Below are 24,185 nucleotides of genomic sequence, written 5' to 3'. Positions count from 1 at the left end.
CAGTTTTATTTCGACATGTGCAAGTATGTAATAGTACAAAATAGTACAAAAAAGATTGATAAGATCAATCAATAAATGGAGAAACTTAAGGTCCGCTACCATTGTAGCCTGGATATTCATGAGGATCTTTGAAACACAGAGGTTTGATGAGGTTTATGCTGTAGGATCAGACCTATGTTTCCTTTCGTTGCTCCAAACCAGCTCTGCCCTCTCTCCTGCATCTCACCATCCAAAAGCTGAACTCAATATTAACAGTGCTGATATTTGAAATGTTTATATCTCTTTTTCTCCTGGTATTTTTTCCTTGTAAATGTAGCTCTAAAAATTAATTATAAATAAGAGCAATTAAAACTACTTAATTAAAACTAATTAAATAAGAAGCAAGATTAGGATAAATAGATACATGTTTTCTACTTGCTGAAATGCACATATGTCTGCAATAAAATTCAAGAATTCCTCTCTCTCGTGACCAGTGACAGGACCTGAGGGAACAGCATGAAGCTATATGTCAGGGAAGATTTAGGCTGGAAATTAAGAAAAGGTTCTTCACCCAGTGGGTGGCCAGAGAGTGGAACAGGCTCTCCAGGAAAGTGGTCACTGCACATGGAGTGGTTATTGGGACTGTTCTGTGCAGGGCCACAACTGGACTTGATGATTTTTGTGAATCCCTTCCAACCCTAGTTCTGTGATTCTGTGAAAAGAATACTGTGCTCTCGCTTGCTGAGCAAAACAATATTCAGTCTTGAATTTTAGTAAATAAGTTTTAAATCCTTTTGAAGCAATTTTTGTTAAAAACTTTAACTTTTTTGATTTTTTTATCTGCAAAACAAATTAAGCACAGTAGGAATCAGTTCACTTGAAAAAGGCTTGCTTTTGTTTTATAGGAAGTTAGGTAAAACCTTAAATATAAGAACTTCTTTGATTCCCATCCCTTTATCAGCTTTCTGTGCACTGTATTGTGAATGCCTTAGTTCATAACCTATGGAATATATCCTAGATTCTCTTGTGTGTGTGTGTGTGTGTGATGATAACTGCTAGCTAACTAGCAAGAGTCCTTTGTGGTTACTTGGTATGGTAAGACTTTGCTAGAGCAGAGGTGTGAATAGTATCAGTTTATAGCTATGCATTCAGCTTCGATGCAGTTAGCATTGATCCAGCGCATAAGGAGCTAAGCCAAACTTCTGTTATTGTTGAAAGCTGTGTAACTAATTACCTGATCACAGTGGTGATCATATGCGTGCTGATCGACCTGAGTTTAAAAATAATGGACCAAATCTTCAATTTCTATAAATTTGAGCAGTGCCACTGTAATTACTGAGTTTTGGCCAGCTTACAGTATTGAAGAAATTAGACCACTGATGTCATGAGTAAAACCTCTGGAATGAAACAGTATCAATTGATGATGTAGGTGATTCTTTACTTAAATGGAAAAAAATATTTTCAAAACAATCAGACTTGCCTGATTGGAATGATATTTCTTGGAAATTTAGTTATGTCATAAGCTTCATCAATTTTGATAGCAATATGCCAGTTTAGAAAAAAAGGTGTTCTTCCAAAATCTCTACTTGTGAAATGGTATAAATGCATTCCTGTTCCTTGCGCAACCTTCATTTTGTGAGCATAACTGTAAAAACTTTTAGAAAGTTCTATAATTTGCCCTGCAAAGCAGTACTAGTACTGGAGGCATTCACAATCATACAAAGTCTAGCAATATAGTAAAAAGGCTGGCCCTATTTAGGAATACCAGGCACCAGGATTTCTGTGGCACAGGATTTCACCTGCTGTGATCTACAGCAAAATTTACTGTTTTGCTTACACCATTTTAAGAATCCATTACCTTTGTTCTTAGAAAAGCAGTTAAAAACAGAAAGGCAAATCCATAATGGGTTTAATCATCTGCATGAAATATCCAGCAAGGCATTTTTTTCACTACTGTGTGTTTCAAGTTTCCATATTATTCACTTAAGCACTCAGTTCTATGGTGTTCTCTTTACACATTCATCTGATCATGGGAGTAAGATAGCTGCTCCTAGAAGTACATGTCTGAATACTGGAAGTAACTATGAATCTTTTATCTGTTCCTCATTGTTCATTCACATGAAAGTGTGCACACCTGCATGATTGTCATTACCTTTTTATTTCTTTCAGAAAAGAGGTTAATTTAGTCAGTCCCGAAAGGTCACAATGAATCAGAATGTAGAGAAAAGCATGAATACTTTCAAATAACAATGATGCAGACAATTAGATCTGGCTCCGCAGAGCAAGATCCAATATTTGTTCTATTTGCAAGTTTGGCAATTAAAATTGCTTGGTCATAGTGATCCCACCTTTCAACAGTATAATGCTTTAGTCACTGGAAAAATGCCATACTCCTTTGCTATGGTTTACAGGAATCACCTGTAAACAAGATAAGAAAAAAAATGAGGGCACAGTGGAAACATTCACTGGGATGTGATCAGAAAGCTTAAGAAATAAGTCCTGACCTCGATCAGAAAGCACTTAAATTCTCAGATCTGAGAGAACAGGGGAGGCTCAAGATGTGAATCAGATAAAGAACTCAGTTCCACATAGTATAAAAAGAAAATGTGCTAGTGGATTGTGAAAAAATTTGACATCCAATTGTTACAGGAGATTTGAATTTGTAAGTCACCAATATGGAATGATTAAAAATGTACACATAAAATCTCATTTTAATGGTGACAGAACTTTTTAATGGGCAAGCTTTGTAATGGGTTGCAGAATCAAGGGAGCTCAGAGTGTGTAATGCAGTACGGATTGGTATGGGGTGGGGTTTTTTTTGTGAGAAATTATAATGAAGTTGAAAAATTTTGTTGTTCAATACTTTTGTCAGTTTTGAAGTGCCATGGCTACTTTAACTGTTAGGCAGGCAGTGTAGCCTTATATTCTGAGTCCCAATCCCTCTGCAAGGTCCGCGTAGTTACTTTGATGCCTGCTTGAGGTATCTGTGGCTAACGGCTAATTGTACTGTCTTACCTAAATTAAAACTGACTAGAACATGAGTATGTGACTGTACTTTCAAGACTGACTGCAGTATGGGTAAACCCAAAGGTGAGGGATGCTTTTGACACTGTTGAAAGTGTTGAAGTTTTTTTCTGGTGCTATAAATATGCACATGCGTAGGTTAGCTTATGCACTCAGAAGCAAAAACACTAATTTTCTTTTTTTTTTCCTGCTTTTGTTTGCTTTGGTAAGTCATATAGTCAGCCTTCTAAGTTTTGATTTTTTTTTAAAGACAGATGATTTGTAGCCTTGTTCTCAAAACAAGATTATTTCCTCGAAATAACAATAGTTCTTAACCATAGAAGTGAAGTATGTCCTTTTAAAATTAAGCTTTCACAGATTTTTTAAAATTTTTTTACTGAATTTATATTCGTAACATAAAATAATTTAATAAAAACCTGGTCTTATATACACTATATTAATTCCTTCATTCTTAGTGTCTAGGTATATGGCATATAGTTTTTTGTCTCTAGGATGGGAGACTTGCAAACATCCTATTACTCTTGTCCTAGTAACAGGGTACAACTGTGGAGAAGCTGCTACATCCAATAAGTAAGAACCTTCAAAATAAACACAGGCTTAGTTCATAATGTTCCTAGCTTCTGGTACCAGGTAGGATGTTACAGGTTGGAGTTCCTTGACCAGTAGAGATTCCTGCATTAGGAAGAGTGAGGACTATGCTTGTATTGTATTATATTCCTGTATACCCATGCAGAAGTAATTAAATAATCATAAAAGAAGACCTTTTATGCGTGGTGTTGTTATGATATAGACTACTAGAAAAGTTCAGTATGTTTGTATCAACACACCATACTGCTGTCTATTGAGAAGGGAGAAAGCTCACAAAGATTTAAACTTTTTATTCTTAATCATAAGATGTGTTGCTGGGGTTAAGGCCAAACACTTAAAAAGCCAAATCTGGTACTTCAGCTGGGCCGATTTATGTCTCTGTCAATAATAGTTTTATATTGATTATTCTCCCACCTTTCTTTTGTTTTGGTGCCCTATATTACATTACATTGTACTCTTGTTAATACAGAGAGAAGTAAAGAAAAATTAAAAAAGATATTGAAGAGGGTTGTTTTTTTTTTTTTCATGGAGTTTTTTGAAAGCTGTCTGGTTTTAAAGAAGTATTTGTTTTAGAAGAGGGAGCATCAATGTCTGACTTCTCAACTCTAATTAGAATTTATTCCAATTCTGTGTTACAGCTTTTGACACAGTAATAGTCCAAATTATTGAACAGCCAGAAGCTGCTTTTCTAAAGGCATTCATTGAAGGAACAATACACATAGTAATTGATTTTTGTGATTTATGAATATAGTAATTCATTCAAGAGATTTTACTTATATTTTATGCAGGGGATTGCATGTTAAGGAACATAAAGATAAAATTACAATTTTCCAGACAGCCCTTGGAAGCAAACAACTTTTATACATACTATAACCAAAACTATCAAACATTTTTAATTTTTAATAAATGTATGTGACTGACTGGTGATATATTAATATGTAATGATTTTATTTTTACTCAGATTTTTACTTCAGTAGATCTGAGATTCAACTTGGTTTGGATTATCCCTCTACCTTTTTTTTTTACTCTTCTTCCGTAGTCTTTCTATAAGCAGATTGTAGCTTTGATGATGCACTGCAATGATCAGTTTGTAGGCATTTTCTACATTTTGAATATACGATTGAGTTTCAGACATATAGAAATTTGAATTTATAAACAGCAAACCCAAGTTCCTGGTTTTCTTCAGGGAACACTGAGCCATTTTCAAGTATACTTTCAAGAGTTTGCCAAAGCCTGATACGGAAAATACAGTTTTCTTAAATCTGTAATTTCTGTAAACATGCATATCCATTAGATCTAAACATGTCTATACATATTTGCTGTTATCTCCTTAAAGTGACTATTATAATTAACATGACTGTTTAATTAAAGCATTCAATTCTATGATTTAAATGGACACGCACAATATTAATTATATACCTCTGAATTTTAATTATGATGCAGTGTGATATATTTTGCAGAAATAATTTATTATCATTTCATAGAAGATAGCCTTTGAGAACATACCTCTTAGTGTCAAAAAGAGCAGTTCTTATTCAGTACACTTGTGCAATGTAAGCTCATTTCCTTAGAGGAAGGAGTGTTAATTAAACCAACATTTTTCAATACTGATATGCAGAGGACTGCAATTTTCAAAGACTAATAAGTTTTCGAAATAGATACCAGTTTTTACTGACACTCTAAATTTAGATTTGAGTACGGTTTGTTTGTTTGTTTATTTTCGTTTCCTTTGCCCTGATAAAAGTGTCATTGGTGTTATAAGTAGATATGACTTAAACTGGAACATTTCATTCAATGCATGAGCACAAATCCCTACACAAATTTTGTAAATATAGTGACAGTAACCACTATAATACTCCTCCTATGTTTTGCGACATAATCTAAGTAGCATAATCCTGGAAGTAAGTAAATTGAGACATGGAGACTAAGTAATTTGCCTGAAGCTAAACAGCAAGCAATTAACAGAGATAGGATTAGAACTACAAAGTTTTGGCTCTCAGCCCTGTTCCATCCAGGAACCAATTGCCACTTTCAGTGTTTTTGGCTTCCAGTTTTGTGTCTTGAGACTAAACTTCAGTAAATTCGTTATCTTGTTACTACTTAGATATGAACTGAAAAGGAAGCCATGACTAGGATTGTACTATTTTGGGGGGGGGGGTTGTGATAATTGGAAAGAACATGTTTGCCTGTGAAAGAAAATGGAGAGTGAAATCCTTATTGGTGGTTATATTTTAGTAATCTTAAGAAAATGGAGAGTGAAATCCTTATTGGTGGTTATATTTTAGTAATCTTTTCTTTTTAAGAGGGGCATGAATTGTGCTTTCTAGTTATGATGGAGATTTCAGAGTGAAAATCTCTATGACAGGGCAAATGTAATTTTTTAAAAATTTACTTTAAGACAAAAATCTTTAATGTGTTCTACAAAAGTCTTATGTTATTTGAGTATCTGTTATATGTAGTGTTATGATTTCTTAGTATTTCTTTTTTTTTAAAGAATAAGAAATTTATGTCAAAACAGAAGAATTTAAGATATTAATAAGATATAAATGATATAAAGATAAAAGATATAAATGAGATAGGCATGGCACAGCACTGTGGGCGAGAATTATCTACTTAAGTGTATTTTTAACCACTGAAATTTATGTGAAAATCACTGAAGTAACATGACTAATCATGCAAGATCTTTGTAAAGCAAGTGCAATGCTGCACCAACATACAAGGTATCAAATAATTGTACTCTTCAGTGATTTTAGGTAATAGATGACAGACTGTTGTTGTATGAAGTGCTATTACAGATCAGAATTAAAACAGAAATGAACTTGTGGTAAGGAGAGGTTTACCTTTATGTGGTGATGTGTTTCTTTTGGTTGTTTTTCTCCTATTTTATAAAATTTCTGATCTGATAACATCTTTATTTTGCATACCTTTATATGAGGTTTTATTTTTCACATTCTTGAATATATTATATATCATATACTTCTGATTTATGGTGGCATAACTTTATTGGAGAGAAGCTAGAGCAATTTAGCTCCTGTAGAAGTTCATAGAGGAGATGCAGTTTTAAGTACAAAACTGCACCTTATGAGTAGTATTTTTTGCATCGTATTGTCCTTTCTGACAACAAAATGTGACCGGTAGCCATAGGAGGACCTATACACAGTAGGACACTTATATGTTACTGAAAATATACATTATCAAAAATACTGCCAGCAAACACATTCTAATCAGTGCTTTTATGTCTGCATAGCCATATCCCAGAGCACGCTCCTTGTACTGTTTTAACCATACTGATGTATCGTAAGTGACTTGTAGGCAAAGAACTGGGACAATCCACTGGGGCTTTTAGTCACTGTATCTTTTTTAATATCTATAAACAGTTTTCTGACCTAGTTTATGAATGTCTGCTTGTACATGAGCAATGCATCATCTTATGGGGCCTGTTAACCTGTCTCACAGAACCGCTGAAAGTGGGCTGCACTGTGTAGCTCACAAAGCATTGCTGGTAAAAGGAATATACATACACACATATATATATATATATATATATATAGATGTGTGTGTATATATATATATATATAGGACTATGTTCTGTCTACTTGGCTGGACATCTAATTTAGGTTTCATCTAATTGATTGCTTGTAGGCAAATGGTAAATGTTGTTTTAAAACTAATAGAGGGTGGTGTTTATCAAGTTTTGGGATGAAGTAGTTCTAACCTAGTGAGAAGGAAAGACTTGAGTCTCTGCTAAATAGTTGGGGAGGCTTAATCATTATTTTATAGAAACCTTAATTATATAGTCTTTTTCTTTTTACCAGTTTAGCTGCATAAATTATGCTTATGACAAATCATGTCATTTCGGAATGCTGTTTTGCAAGTGGAAAGTTATCATGGACCCCATTAATGCCCCACACTGTATGTGTTCACGTGGACTGTAAGATTTGATGAGATGCATGCACCCTTCTGCTTGAATAGGAGTTACTAGAATTTGCTTATATGGGTACCCTGTCAAGTATTAAGACTGAGTAATATTAGTATGTAGAGACGGTATTATGACTAGATAGGTGATCTTGCTTTCACAGTTGCTAGTCAGCAGCTTGCATGTGCCAAAATGGCAGAGTGTGCATTTTGTTGTGTTTAGATAAATAAATGAGGGGAAGTTTCATTCAGTTGTTACAGTGCCCCAATTTTATGCTAACTTGTTTTGGTACCTTCATTTGAGGATTTCAGTAGGACTGAAGTGCCTTTAAAGGTCATCTCTCCAGTCATAACCCAGATATTCTGAGTCCCTAATTGAAACCTGTAGTATCTTATTATTCCCATTTTTCTGTTAGAGCAAAAATCTTCTGGAAGGAGATCGGCTTGCATGGCATTTTAAAATCCACTGCTTCTACTTTGCACATTGAAAAGGAGTGTCAGCTCTCAGTTACCAAATAATTCATATGCAGACTGCAGACATTAAAATTTGAAAAAGAAGCAGTAGAGAGCTTTGAAGCGGAATTTCCTTTCATTAAATTAGTGAATATGACAAGGTTATGTAATATTCCTGGGGGATAAAGCGGTGCACGTCACTAACCTTTTAGATTCAAGAGGCTTCATGCTTTTCATTTGCTGCTGAAGGGAGGCTTAGTTCTGGATTAACTAGCAAGTTCCTCTTTCTAACTCAGGTAGATTAAGCCCCTCCCAGCTTTGGATATACCATGTATGAGAAATTCTGTGTATACACACAAATCTACACCAATTTTTGTTTTGTATTCTGCATCTGAAAATGTGCTGATTTATGACTTAAAGGCATGTGTGGAGTTGGGTTAATAGAGATAAATAGGGGGTTAATAGTGTTGTAATTCCTATAGGAATGGGACAAAAAAGGAAAAGAGAATTCTTGACCTTCTATGCATTTACTGCTTAAGGACTATTATTTTGTGCTATACCTGCATCTTTCAGTGCTCAGGTTAGTCAAATATTAGAATCCAAGCATCCTGATTCTCCTCTCTTAAATTAGTGTAAACTAGAATTTTTGTGCAGAACAAAGTGAAGAGATACTAAAGCAAATAAGGGGAGATTTAGAAGCAAATGTATAAAAATTTCATTTACTGTTGCAATATATAAAAGAAGGCTGAAGTTTGTGCTGAAGATAATGTGTGTGAAGCAGCTGAAGCCATGTACTCAGCTTGGGAACGGAAGGCAAGAGGAGATGGGTGTGGGAGCATGTCTGGCACTGGGAGGCTTCTTCTTTGTTCTAATCATCCATGAGATTGACTCTTATGAGACTGTAAGCCCTGGCTTCTCTTTAGGTTTAGCACAGTATTGCTCCGATGAAGCAGTAGTTAATGGCTGATCTCAATTTTACATTAAATGTCCTAATAATTTGTTATGAAACCAACTTAAATTCTTACCAGGTTGCCTGCAACAGTTCTAATAGAAAAAGCCCAGCAATAAGCAATTCTTCCACTTGGTCCTACTTAGAATATAAACATACTGATAATAACAAAAGGCTTTTTCATGGGTTTTTCAAAGAGGTTCTTCATATTTGTGAAAGCCTTTTTCTTTCTCTGAGTTATTATGAACTATAAATGAGTGTGTGCATGTGTGTGTGAATGATATTACTTGGCCAATAAATGTCTCCTGCTGTCTGCATTGGTTCGTATACCTCCCATGTCCCTAGGGCTCAGGTAATTTCTCTCTAAAAAAGCATACATAATCCACAATGAAACGAGTCAGAGCTTAGAGGTACAAATTAAGAATCTGCTATTTTAACATTAGACCTTTTCGAAAATGTAACCTACCTATTCTGCTTCTAAGGCCTTACTTGGAAGTCTGTAATTTGATTTCATATTTCAGGGAAGAATGAACCTAATGGTCAGCCTACTAAACTGACACTGCATTGCAGGAAATTTGAGAACATAAAAGATAGGCTTGACTTTTTATATTTTCTTCAAGAATCTGTAAGTGATAATATTTTATTTTTTTGAGCTGCTGACTAAATCTGTAGGGTGGATATGGTCTGGCAGATTGAAGGCTTGGAACTGGAGATGACTGCTAAATTGGAGAAAAAAGCCCCAAACAAACAGAAACCTCCTTCAAAAAACCTGTCCTTTATTCTGAATGCTTTTGCATTTAGAAGAATACAGAGAAAAGGTGGGGGGATAAGTGTTTTGATAATATTATGAAGATTTTATGAGATTTTTCAGGGCTGAATTTTAAAGAGGATGCTGTGATGCTTGTAAAGGGAAATAGCTTGGCTTCCTTCACCCAGGATTTTGGGAAACCTGTCTTTGTACCTGCAAATAGTTTTTGTGAACCAAATGGATCAAGGTTTTCAGCTGGACTTCATTGGCATGGCTGCTTTGCATTTAGTAGTTCAGAGATAGAAAACTGATAATTTTAATTCACAGGATAATAAAATTGTTTATCTACTCAGAGTATGGCGGGATTTGAAGAGTGTGTTGTTGCTGTTCTTCTTGCTGAAGAATGTAAAGCAGGTGCAGTTTTAAGAGATTCACAATGAGAAACAGGAAAATTTCACCAGCATGTGACTGACAGACAAGAGCCTTTAGGAATATACCACTTGTTAATTTAGGAATTTCTTTATACAGATTTCATGAATACAAATTATTACTTGTCCTTATAGAAATAAAAACTAATTAACTTTTTCACATAGCCAGTTTGCATATTGCCTGTACACGTGGGTTAGAATTAAGGTGAAACAATTGCTTATAACATTGATCAGTCTAACTGATGTCACAAGTTTTGACTGAGTAAATTAACAGAAAATGCTGTGAAATGAATGTACTTTGAAAATTCCTTTTAAGAAATAAATGAGCACAAAAAGCTTTTCTATTATGTACTGTATGTGTGTATATGTATAGTAATTTTTAATATATTAATTCCTAGAGTAATTGTGAAAATAATAACTCATGTAATTTGTAATGTATCAATACGTTATTAGTCTGAGATTACATGCAACATTTACCTTTCTTATGAGGATAGGAGTAATTACCACCTTCACCATTATTGAATGTGAACCAGTTTATGACCTGTTTATTTAGAATATATAGCAGTTTCTGATAAATCTGTGGGATGCAGTGAATGCTGCAAAATACGAAACAGAGTGAATAAAGGGTTTGGGGTTTTTGTTTGCTTTTGTTTGTTGTTGTTGTTGCTGCTTTTTATTCTGTTTGTTTGTACTTCTACTCTGTATCAGAATTTTCTGAGTATGTAATTTAGCACGGGAAGAATTACTTCAGAATTTTTTACTCAGAACTAGTCCAGTCGCATGTCCCTGAAACTCAGATCCCCATCACTGAAACTTGATGTCACTAGACCTGTAAAATATAAGGGTTCTACATTAAGTGAAAATTATTCTTTTAATGGTATGTGTGCAGTATTTCAAAGTGCATAGGCATCTGCCAGACCACATTGTTTAGTCTGCCCTTACCCTTCATTGCTGAATCTTAGCTGAAAAAGTTTCATGGGAACAGTTGTGATTATCATCTTCCAACTTTTATTGCTACAAAACAAGTCTTTACAACCAAAATAGTTACTTTACTTTTAGAAGAGTCTCCTAAAATGTCAGTATGTGATAATTTACAAATGAGGCATTCGAAAGTCTAGCAGTTTTAATTTTTTCTGATATCTTTGTTACTTTATTTACCTTTGCTATGAATTTTTACAAAGGATGCAATAGAACATATTTTTGGCAATTTTTTTTTTTGATTTAGAAAACTTTTTCGTGTTTCAAGCATATGATGAAGTTCAATTATGATATACCAGGAATTCCATTCACTCCAAGTAGACAGTCTAGAAACAAATGCTTTAAGGTCTACATTATATATCTTGTCCATCATAAATCCATATGCTGAGCTTGCTGTACTGGCACTGCAGAAATCCCATTAGCTCTCACATTATCTTTAAAGAAGGTGAAGTCCTATCCTCATATTCATCTTTTCGTGAGAGGAGTATGTCCGTAAGAGTAGTTCTCAGAAGCTATGGAAAGAGGAAAAGTAGTACATGTCCTTAAAACAGAGCACAGAGAACAGAATGGTAAATTGAAAACGGATAATTCCGTAACATGCTGAAATGTTAGTTAATTCCATTCATTACTTTGGAATTCTTCTTAACCTTTAAAAAGGCAATGTGGAGATGCAGAAGAGAAGAAAGAGATGTCTTATGTTTGTGCCAAGCTATTCAAATATTCCTATCCAAATGAATTATTTTAGTGTCTTGTTATAAATATATTTTATGGAGTCTTGATGTGCAAAAAAGCTCCACTTCTTTCTGGATAGTGTTAAACTATGTCTATCTGAGAAGTTCCTGTACCCCCTGAGGGGACAGCTTGACTGTTGAAGCAGTAGCCTACCTAACTTCTATGGGTTTAAACTCCTTAAAACAAATAAATGAAAGCTCAGTGTATTTAAGGTGAGCTAGCAATAAGTTCAATTTTCCTCCATATATTAGAGTGCAATTTGCAGTGGTTTAATAGCTGTCACTTGAGCTTCTCAAGAATCCAAATAAGAAGTGCCTACAAAGTAGCAAAGGGTGGGAGCCCTCGGATTCTTGGATGATAAAGTTTATGGTACTTTTCTGAAGTCCAAGCTGTGGGTATCTTCCATTGTAATTTTTTTTCCTTAACAAAGCAGTGTATCTAAATTCAGTACTGAATGTATCTATGTTCAGTATTGGCATGAATATCTGTGGGCACTGGTATATAAACAAGCCGAATCAAACAAAACTTGGGTGTTTTGCATTTAATAGCCAATAATACTGCAATTTTGATGATACCCACAAGAGAATGCAAATCCAGAAATAGGTGCCGATTTTGAAATAATTTCACTGCTTTATTTTAATTATGCTTCTATTATTTTAACTGCAGCTTTATTGAGATGTTACCAAGTGGAGTTTCAAAAGTACTGGAAGACTGTGTACCATATTGGTAACATATTACATCTTATTTTTTTGGCAGATTTAATTGCGCAGGAAGGTTCCCATATAGATTGTTGCTGTGCTTAATGAAGTGTGCTGTGGAGAGTTTTTCTTGGACTGTGCACTGCTGTTATTAAGGGAGATTGAAAATAGTTAGTTGTCAGTTCTCAATCAAAATTGCCCTCATGTTAATAAGCACAACTGTGTGTGCAGTTTAATTGTGTTTGCTATCAGAGTGCCTAGCAGCTTAGGTCAGAATCAATGTCAAGAAACTGACAACATTAATTGTGGAGGCAATTTGTGTCAAACCTTAATTAACAACCTTTAAAAAGATAAAGGAAACAAATACTACTTTTTGGTTCTGCTGGGTTATGATTTCATATACCCTTAGACGGATGGTGGTCTCTTTGTGAATGTGTTGATTGAGGAATGAAAAGATGGATTGTATACCTATCTTTCTTCATGGGTGGCTGGCCGGCCACTGTCAGACCATAGCCTGACCATCTCTTGACCATAAATTAATTTATCCTCACAGCTTAAATGTGCAGACATTTTTATCCTTCTGGTGGTGCTGCCGAGCCTGAAGTGGAGAATTAAGCTGGTTTTCCAAATCATATTAGATTTTGAGAATTTAAAGATGGAACTGCTGAAAATGGCCATTCTATGGGACTACTATGAGCTTCCTGTTCAGATAAATTTATGTATGACCTAATAATAATTTATGTTTTCTGATATCATATAACCTCAAAGATAACTGTCTTGCTTTCATGATTAGGTACTGGAGAAGAGCTATGGCAGTGTTTCCACAGGAATTTCTTACTTATGTTAAAAGAAGTTTTGACCAGCTGCATACCTAATTTTTTTCAGCTAGGTTAGGGTCTAAGTGAAACACAAACATTACCACAGTTCAATTCCACACTGGATTTTGAAGCTTTTTTAATGATGTAGACAGTATCAGTCTCCACATACAATAATGTGGTCTTTATATACAACCTATATACACTTGTCTGTTACCTCTAATGCTTTGTAGCAAGTGTTGTTAGGTAAGAAACAACAGCTTTACTAATTGTTGGCTCAGCAAAAATTAATGTAGAACTGAAAAAATATTGTTATTCAGGTAGCTTGAGCCGTGTTAGGTTATCAACCCTATTTCTGCAACTCCACTATGTAGATATATCTCTGCAGAAACTAGTCAGTGATTTTTCTAAGGAGTTATGGCAGTTATAATCCTTTACCAAGTTTGGCCCAATTCTTCAGGAAAAAAGTGTCAGAAAACTGTTTGGACCTCTAACATGAATTGTTTGGTGGAAAATTTTTAGTTTCACTTATTGCTGTTTGCACTATTTGCTACCTATGAGCTACTATTCATAGTTACTGTGTGCTGTTGGACTTAAGTGTTTCTCTTTCGCTGGTTTGAGTTCTAACACTGAATTTGAAAAATGTCAAAAAGAAAAAAAATAAAAAGAAAATGGCAGCACATCATTTTTCACTTGATGGCACGCAGTCACAACTTGTACTCACAGTATCAATATATCAGGTTCAGTCATGTCTCTAAATATTAGAGTGCTGAGTTAACACACATGTAGAGAGGGGTTCAAGGATAGCAGTTTTGGTAAAACCCAGATGCTCTTCATCAGAACACATTTCTGTCTTTTCTATGGTCCAGACACAATACCTGTTACTAGGGGAAGTATTTATAGTTTCTTGCTCTAAGTGTGTTTTGTTTACCATGGTTTTGTTAATTTTTGACATCAGAGAAGTTCTTTCATAATTTTTTTCCATGGCAGTTGTGTCACACTGTTTTGCTGTGCTCAGATTTGCTCTTGCATTTGGATTTAGGTATATTTTCACCAGGAAAATTAGAAGAGTAGATAGTTCAAGAACCCTTGAGCATTCTGAAAAGTTGAGAAATAATGAATTTTCCTAATATTTCTATGAGAAAAAAAAGCCTGCAGATTTTCAGGAACATTATAGTTTTACTACATTTTTAAAAAATACCTTTTACATGAGGGATAGGTTAAGAAATCTCCTCCTTTAATTTTGTAAACCTATTACAATCTACATTCTCTCATATTTAATGCAGCAACATGACATAAACCTACATATTTTGTTTTATAGTAACAGCCTTATCATATTTTCTTGGCATCGTTAAATTATCTCAGGATTTCTTCCAATGTTGCATACATGCGTAATTGTAGTCTGCTGGGTTTCTATCATTAAAATAAACATGCTGACAAATGTTGCCCGTGGAAAGACCAGTTTAGCAGAGTAAGGGGTTAGACATCAGAACTGAAGGGCAGCAACTTAGAAATGAAAACTAGCCCAGTACAGGTACACACCTGTACCTAAGAGAGGAAAGTGAAGAAAAGGGAAGAGGCAGTAAACATAAAAGGGGCTGACTGCTGATATTTGAAGTTGAGACCAAAAATGAGTTGCAACAGCGGCTATAGAGCTGCTACTGAGAAAGACTATGTAGCAAAGACTTGGGGGTTTTATCATTTATTGTCCCTATCTTCATATATTTATATCGGCATCTGAAAGTGTATTGGATTTTGAAAAATTACTCAGCTAAGAAGAAGAATGGTTTAAATATTTGCAGCAATTCTTCAATATTTTTGTTGTCTGGTTAGCTGTACTCTTACAGATTTTGTTATTAAATCTTTAGAAGTCATGTCTTGTTCTAAGTTTGAAAGTTTTGTCTCAACACAAGACTGATAAATTAATTTTAATTATGTTGTAACAGAAATAAAAGGGAAGCGAATAATTAATTAAAAATTTTCATACTTTTAAAATTATTTCTCTCTACTGTTGTTGCAATAGTTGGATCTTTCTTTAGTTCTTCTTTCTGACAGAGTAGAATTTGGAAGTGAGCAGGAGGTGTACATGAAACTGTACCCAAACATAAATCTCTCCTCTGTTACAGTCCTTTCTGCGTGGACTCTTAATACATAGTAATTTATCTCCACTACTGAAAACTTACTTACAAATGCTTTCTCCTAAATGTCACTGATTTTAATGTCTTAAAAGTGAGAATCCTGTTTTCATGACATCCTGGGATCATAGTATCAAGTAATGAATCATAATATTCCAGTTGATTGATGAGCTCATTTTGCAATAGAAGTCAAATTGGATTTTTTATTTATAAGGGTGATAAAATGTAATGTATGATCCTGCTATGCTGATTCCATCAGATTTCTGTTTTAATATAAATTTCACTAGCAAAATCCATAAGTACTTTCTTGACCTTTTAGGGTTTTTTTAATGGTTTCTCTTGTAGTGAGTTCTATCACTAGAAAAACAAAGCATTCCTTCTTTTTAAATTTTTAAATCTTGATATGGCTTATTTTTTTTATGCTTATTGTTTAGATTAATTTCATCAATGTTTTTGATTTTTTCAGCACCACCAAAGTTTACAAGAACTCCCGTTGACCAGACAGGGGTTTCAGGAGGAGTCGCCTCTTTCATCTGCCAAGCCACAGGAGATCCAAGACCTAAAATTGTCTGGAACAAAAAGGGAAAGAAAGTCAGCAATCAGAGATTTGAGGTATTAGGTCCATTGTTCTGTTCCTCTGAAAAACATTTTATTCCAACCTCACTTCTAATCCCAGTATGTGTGCTTTATTTTCAGTGACTTAGGAAAATAGGAATGAATATCAGGGATAATTTGGTGGGAGCAGTCCTGTGAAATTTTTATTTTCCAAACTGGTTATGTATAGCACCATTAAACTGCTACTGCTGCTTTCTAAACTAACATGATCTCACTGAGGAGCTTTGAGGTGCCTCTGTTCAGTTTACTGTCTCATGAAGGAGATGGTGGGGAAATCACTTGAGCAGTGATTGCTGTCTCCAAAGAGCAACTCGCACACCTCCTTTTGTGACAGAGCAGGCCTAGGCTGCTGCCACTTCTCCTGCCACCACTCCTTACCACTGTTGTGGAGAGAGATGAAAGGGGCATTGTGGTTCCTGCTGCTGAAGAGGAAATATAAAACTTACTTCCTTTTGATTCTTAAGAGTAAATTAGAAAAAAGCCTTAGAGAAAACTATTTCTCTCCACATCATTCAATTAAAGGAAACAGTAAAAGTAATCTGTTCAAAGGATTCTGTTTATTTGGGGGGAAATAAAAACCCAGATATTATTCCCTCTTGTAATGGCAGGAATAATTACTGTCAAATGCAGATAAGTCTTTGACATGAAGAAAAAACACAGAAAATGGGCATAAGCTTTTACAATAGATATCAAAACTGGAACTAAGAGTGTATAATTTCCGCCTTGTCTCTTCTCTATTTTCAGTGTTAAGTAAGAGACTTCTGTTGTCTTAAAAATGACTGCTTAGAAGATGACTAACATATATAAAACAGATGTGATATGCATCTTATAAGCAAATGACCTAAGATAGAAACTGACTTAATATTGAAGTCCTCTGTGTTAATTTTCAGTTGCATTTGTGAAGATTGCTTGTCCTGCATTTCAGGTTAGATTTATTTAGAGGAATTGCATTTATTGTGTAAACTAAATTTATTTTATTAACTTTTTGATCAAAAAAATATCTAGAGGCATTTGAATTTGTTCATTAGCCAATACAATTATTTGCTTGCGTATTTACTACAACATGAAAAAATAAAATCATGAACTTAAATCTTACCTCCTAGTACCAAGGACTGTTTGCACTTTGCAGAGCATATGCAGAGATGTAATTGCCTAGAGGGATTAACACAGAAATTTTACCATAAATTCTATGCAATTTATCCTGTTCTCTTCACAGAACTTTCACTCAAAATGAATTCGAAACAGAGAAAGATTGGACATGTGTATGTTTACTGTGTTTTATTTTGCATTATTTCATGGTTTATTCACTTAATATATTTATTTCCTATGTATGTATGTATGTATGTAACTGTTTTTAGAGAGAACCAGTAAAAATAAAGTAGTTTTATTTCCATAAAAAATATTTAAATGTAACTATTAAAACCCCCTTAAAATGTTTTAAAAATGCCTTTAGTGGACTGCTGAACAAACTTTATAACCAAGTATGGTAGAAGTGTTTTATAATTTTTATTATGACCACTGAGTAGATCAACTATAAAGTTTGCAGAACACATTCCTTCCGATTCAAATTAGGGCCATTATTTCATGATGCAGAATCTCTAAATAAGAACAAAACAACAGTAGAAATGAGATTCATAAAAGACATTTGAAACATTTGGCAAATAAGAAAAGTCTGAGATTATCAGCTGCATCAATAAGAGAATAATTAGTTTGGCTTATTTTCCTCTTCTTTCACATTAATATTTTGTATATTTCTCTGAGTGTGATTACTCAGTAATACAAGACATCTAATTGTTTTTCCTGGACACCTGTCGTTATAGAAGCCTAGTAAATACAGCTGGAAAGGACTTCAGTGGGACATCTGATCCATGTGCTTTCCCAGGGATGTTGGGGGCTACTTTTTTTTTTTCGTCCTTCAATAAACTTGGACAGTCTGCTACAGTTTTTCATTAACCTTTTCATGATTATTTTTCCCACATGTGGAGTTTGAATTTTTTCTGCTGGAACTTGGTGTACATAGCATTTGGGGAACATTTCCTCACTCCTGACTATGTATTTGAAGACCATTATCATTGAATGTTCTTGGACGGACTAATTCTCACAACTTAGTTAGGTATAGAGAGCTATAATTTGCTTCTGAAATTAGAATCTGCAGTAAGACCTTGTGGGTCTTTTCTATTAATCTTTTACCTTTTATTTATATTGCAGGTATATACTGTGAATGAACATGATACAGGAGGAGTCTTTTTTTCTCCTCTTTCTTCAAATTAATTCAAATAATAGGAATTAGAAAAATCTGCTTTAAGTTACTAAGAACTCTTTCTCAAAAAAAGTTAAAAAAAGTTTAAAAAGAATTACATCTTTTTCCCATATAGGTGGAATTTGTCCTGGTACATATATTTGAAAAGAAAACCTACTTTGGTGACTTGTATAGCAGCAGGCTGCTGTTCATGAGTAGATTAACTGAGGCATAGGTATTTGTAACAACATCTGTGACAGCTTTTGTTTCCTTTTATAGGTAATAGAGTTTGATGATGGATCTGGATCAGTTCTCAGAATACAACCGCTGCGCACGCCACGAGATGAAGCTATTTATGAATGTGTGGCTTCCAACAGTGTTGGTGAAATAAGTGTGTCCACGAGACTCACTGTTTTACGTGGTAAGCTCTTTCTAAGCATAACTAATTTACTTGATTGAGCTCAAAGTACTATGTTGTTGTAAAAGAGAGGTTTCTCTCCAGCGAAGTTAAATACAGTTCTTTTCAAATGGACCTTACTACAGTCCTGGTCCTGTTGATTATTAACTTTTTCACATAATACTTAAATATTGCATTTGTAACCTTTGACCATAAAAAGGTAATTGGAGATTACAGGGTATGACAGAATAGAGTGAAGAAAATAAGTAAGAAATAAGTGAAGCAGGAGTGCCACACACAATGTAACAATTACCAGTCCACAGAAATTACTTTATGAATGCATTTGATTTACATTTTAGGGCTGCCCTGAGTAGCTTAGCCTTTTGTGATCAGCATTTACACAGAAATTTGCCTAATTAACAGTGACCTTGAAAAGTTGCATGAACGTCTTTTAGATGATGTTAAATTGCTGCAAAATTTCTCCCACAAAATACAATCACAAAAAAGGTGAAGGCTTCTTCCACTTCAGATATGTATCACCTGAGTTCCTCAGTTGCATTCTTACTTCACTAAGAAGTTTTTGAGAAGAGTAAAGGAAAAAAATGAATTTTTTCAGCCATCGTTCAGGGCTGAGGATATTAATGTACTGCCAAGTCTACTGTCTAGATAATACTCACGGAAGGAAATACTAGTAGTCAAATGACCTGAACAATTCATTTTGTCACCTGGAGATGAATGGACACTGGATTTGAAGACACTTCATGAAATATCACACTCTTTAGTTTGCAAGGCTGTTTTTATGACTGAAGATTACTGTCTCGTATTTTGATATCATGTGGCATTACATGGTCTGAAAAATTAACTACTAGGTGTCTTTTTATAGGAATTGAAGATGATTAAACAGCTTTAAAGAATTTAGAAGAAAAGCTGTGAAATGTGTAATTTCAATAATTTTTTTCTTGATCCTTCCATCCCAAGCAATTTAGGGTAACAAGAAGATTTTTCCTGTTTTTCTCTGAAGGTGGTTGTTTATTAAAAAAAAATTATGTCATTTTATTAGATTTTTTAGTCAGTATAGACAGTACTGACATTACTATTGAAGGCAGTTAGCAATACTATGTACATATATGGCAAATAGTAACCCTAAATAATAACCCTAAGTATATATGTATTCTTTTCTTAGAGGTAGTCTGACATAAGCAAACTTTTTCAATATTTAAAGTTCTTATCTCTAATACTGTGATTGTTCCTTATGTTACCTTTCATAAATTCTTCCAGTCTAGCCAAGGAAAATGGGAAGATTGATAGATTGATATTTTTAACAGCACCATGGACCTGTTCTTAACTTCCCAAGATAAGGTTTTCCTTTTATTAACTGATAGGAACACTTTTTATGTAAAGCTTCTACATTATTGAAAATGAACATAAAAAGACATTTTTTTATATTCTATTAGAAGTTTTGCAAATTAAAGAGAAATGAGGAGAGGGAGTAGGGGAAAGCAAAAAAAACAGTGTGAAAACTCAGGTTGAAATAGTATTCTTTGTCTTGATAGTTTCTTGAAAAGTATTTATAAGACTCTCTGGTCATGAAATGGGCATGCATTTTGAAAGATGCAGTTCTAAACCAAAATTGTTGTTTTGGGTTTTGTAGAGAAGCAACAGCCCTCATCTCTCTGCCTAGCACCATATCAGTCGAAAAAGGCAGAGGAGGCATCTGAGTGTCCGAACTGACTGACTGTAGAATGTGGTCCATTTCCTTTCTAGTCCCATTGATTATTTAATCAATTTCTTGTAAGGCATATGTAGGTTTGCTGCCTAGTTTTTACTCCAGAGTAAGAGCAAGTAATAGTAGCTCAAAGCTACTTTGGACAACACTAGCATCAGATGCTGTTTTAAAAGTGATACATATGCATATGCAAGAACAAAGCATATATACTATTAGTTGTGAAATTACAATTTAAATTTCAATTTCATTTAAAAACAAATGATATATAAAGATTGAGCATTGTATCCAACCATTTATATGGCTTTTGCAACTGCTGGAATACATTTGGCCCCAGGAACAGATTTATGGATATAATATGAAACTGGCAATATATGAGAATTCGTGAACATGTTGTGACAATGAATTGGTATAAAGGGGTAACATCAGAGGAAGCAAGAAGCATGCAAAGTAACAGGGCATTATGAGGAAAATTTGGCAATATTAACATTTTGAATGGCTTACTATGTTGCTTTCCAAGACAGAATAGTTCAGTGCTAAAGGCTAAAGGCCTGGAAGATAATTCTATTACTGCAAAACTCCTATTTTGCAAACTTCACCTTGTACAGTTTGCAACAGTAGCATTGTGGAAAACATTCCATCTGGTTATGTCTTTATGGAAAAGAGTGCCCCTACCTCACATAGCTGCTGTATATCATATATGTGAACAGGAATTAACAGATTTAATCAAATGCAAAACAGAGTAGAGTGAGTTAGGTCTGCGGTTTGCTTAGGCCTTACTCATCCCTGGGGCGTGTATGTGACTGGATTGCAAAAGATGCACATATAACTTTCATATGTTTTTTTAATCTTTTTGCAATTGTTCTATCACAGACCCAACTTAGCATTTTGGCCTCCTGCATATGGCATCTAGAGAAGGAAATCAGTGTTTACTCACAATTCAACACAAAGTATTGCAACTCTTAATATGGAAGATCAGTGAAGTCAGGGTAATTCCAGGAGCAGAAATGTCTATCCGTACTCATTCTGTGTGATTGTTTCACAAAATCCACCTTAACTGCTGCAAACCATTTCTGCAGCACAGATCGCACCATTTTTGCAGATGTGTCCATATCTTTACAGCCAAACTTGGCAGTTTTTCTGTCTGTGACATTGTTGAGTACACTACAGATTCTACTGTGTTTTGTTAGGGTCCTGCACTATGACTAGTTTTTAGTAATTGGGTCTCAAAGAACTATGAATATAAATAAATTTTTTAGCTTCTAGGTGTTAGAAGTTTACAGTGTGAGGAGGAAAAAGAGCAGGAAAGGCATCTACAAAGTGGTGACATTTCAAGGCCTTACCATAGACAAAATATTGGACTTTTTTTTCTGTTACTAGAGTAAATCAGGAAACATTCCAGGCTAAACTTTCACTTGTTAGGATGAGAGAGTCTAGACCAACTGTGAGAGTCTAGACCAACAATGATTGTCTAACTGGAAACTGCTTTTGATTTTCTGTATATAAAGGATCGGCTGCTTTCCAGGACAGATTCACCCATAAGAAAATTTTGAAGGAAAACAAGAAAGAAGTCTGGAAATTGCCTTCCAGACCAGAGGAGTTCATGCTATATATTTTGGAGATCTTTGTTTTTACTGAGAACCATATGAGTGGAACAGTGCATTGATTTCTTTATTCATAATTATTAGTGTTCAGTACACATACCTTTGTGGCCAAGAAGGCCAGTGGTATCCTGAGGTGCATTAGAGAGAGCATTGCCAGGAGGTTGAGGGGTGTGACCCTGCCCCTGTATTCAGCACTGGTGAGACCACACCTGGAGTACTGTGACACAGAACTGGACACAGCCTCAGTACAAGGGCAGTATAGGGCTCTTGAAGCAAGTCCATCAAAGGACTGCAAAGATGATTAGGGGACTGAAGCATCTTTTTTGGGAGGAAAAGGCTGAGGGAGGTGGGCATGTTCAACCTGGAGAGGAGGTGACTGTGAGCGGAACTTGTTGATGTCTGTAAGTATCTGGATGGAGGACCCCAAGAGGACAGAGCCAGGCTCTTCTTGGTGGTGCCAAGCAATAAGACAAGAGGCAACGAGCAGAAACTCGGGCAGAGGAAGTTCCACCTGAATATGAGGAAGAACTTCTTTACTGTGTGGGTGACTAAGCATGGGAACAGGTTACCCAGAAAGGTTGTTGAGTCTCCCTCACTGGAGATACTCAAGAACCATCTGGACACAATTCTGTGCAATGTGCTTTAGGATGGCCCTTCTTGAGCAGAGAGGTTGGACCACTGGCAGTCCCTTCCAACTCGATCCATTTGGTGATCTGTGAAAAGGCAATAAAAACCAATAAAGTACAGGATCTTCCTATAATCTGTGGCTATCAGAAAGGGAATAGCTTTCCCTTTATTGACCATTCATTTCATGGTAAAGGCACCTAACTCTGTTTTTAGGTCTTGCAAATGGTGGTTATAGAACTATTTGCAAATTAAGTGCCTTGTTGTGGTCTATTACAGGCAGTTATAAAATGACATGCAGATTTCTTGGAATGACTTGCAAAGTAGTATGGAATTGAAAATATTTGTCTGTAATGTTAAAAACCACTTTGAAATATAGAACCACTATGTATCTTTCCTGGTTATAGAACAAGGATTCTGTTGTCATATACAAGTCTATAAATTGTTCAGAAATGCAGAAATGAGGTGCTTCCTTCTAGTAAAGAAATCAGCAACAATTCCATTCAGTTAATTTTAAGGAATCCCACTTAATCAGTTTTAAAAAGATTTTTTTATTATTATTATTCCTTTATATAGTTTTGCCAAGGCTGTGAGGACCTCGAGAAGCTTTAGTTTCAACTGCTGCTAAGGTATATGATTGCAGAACAAAAGAGTACAGATTTTAAGCAAGGATGTAGAGCAGAAGACCTAAGCATATTTTAATGTTACTCCTGTTTGGTTTGTTTTTCTTTCTGTATGGGAAGTAAGGAGAGAAACTACAACAGAGCACTTGAGTAGAAGGCAGTTTGTTTTTCTCGACCCCGAGTTTTCTGTTATTGTCATTGATCATACTCTACATTACCAAAATACTGACATGTAGGATTTATGTACCACAGGCACTATGTAAGCATGAAAGAAGTAAAATATCTGTAAGAAGTCCCTAGGTTAGTTACTTCTTTTTATGTTTTTAGAAACTGATTGATTCAATGTCAAACAGTCATTGCTGCATAAAATGAAATAAAAAACCAAAATATTTACTGAACAGTGTATCCCTGTCTATTGAGACACACAGATATTGAGATAATTGTGAGAGATTATTTTTATTAGACTCTCAGAAATGCAAAACATTTCCACACTGTTAAACAAAACAAAACAAAGCAAAACAAACAAACAAACAAAAAAAGCAAAAGCAGAAACATTAAAAAAACCACCGTAGAACAACTCAAAACCAGAGATGATAAATCCAAGGTGCGACAGTTTTTGTTTCTGCTGCTAGCAATACATTCAATGATAATAGAAGCTCATTTCTGTATTTTCACTGTACCCAGTAGTACTGAAATAAGAAGGAACTATTTTGAAGTAATCTGTCATCTGGGACAGCTATCTTTGAGGGCATAGAAATTAGACAAATGGAGTGACATGGCTATAATGTTGGAAAATGTACTGTGGGATGTCTCTCATTTCTAGACAAATGGGAGGAACGACTGTACGTATTCTGGGTATTAGCTGCACAGTAGGAGAAATTTACCACGTTCCAGCTGGAGATGTATAAACGATGTACA

At 34.9% G+C, this 24,185-nt stretch overlaps 1 protein-coding gene across 46 annotated transcripts in view; it reads left to right on the top strand.

The window, feature by feature from the left end:
* The window catches only part of PTPRD (protein tyrosine phosphatase receptor type D), a 1,147,190-nt gene that overhangs the window by 920,814 nt on the left and 202,191 nt on the right, over positions 1 to 24,185 (top strand). For all 46 annotated transcript variants that reach the window (XM_050328659.1, XM_050328661.1, XM_050328660.1 and 43 more), the window contains 2 exons: positions 15,909 to 16,054; positions 18,576 to 18,717. In XM_050328659.1, coding sequence (XP_050184616.1) covers positions 15,909 to 16,054; positions 18,576 to 18,717 — 288 coding nt within the window. The remainder of the gene's footprint in view (positions 1 to 15,908; positions 16,055 to 18,575; positions 18,718 to 24,185) is intronic.

Source organism: Myiozetetes cayanensis, unplaced genomic scaffold (genome assembly GCF_022539395.1).
Source record: "Myiozetetes cayanensis isolate MyiCay16 unplaced genomic scaffold, myiCay2020 scf4, whole genome shotgun sequence".
NCBI lineage: Eukaryota > Metazoa > Chordata > Aves > Passeriformes > Tyrannidae > Myiozetetes > Myiozetetes cayanensis.
The sequence above is the reverse complement of the archived record's forward strand: the minus strand, read 5'-3'. Positions and strand labels throughout refer to the sequence as shown.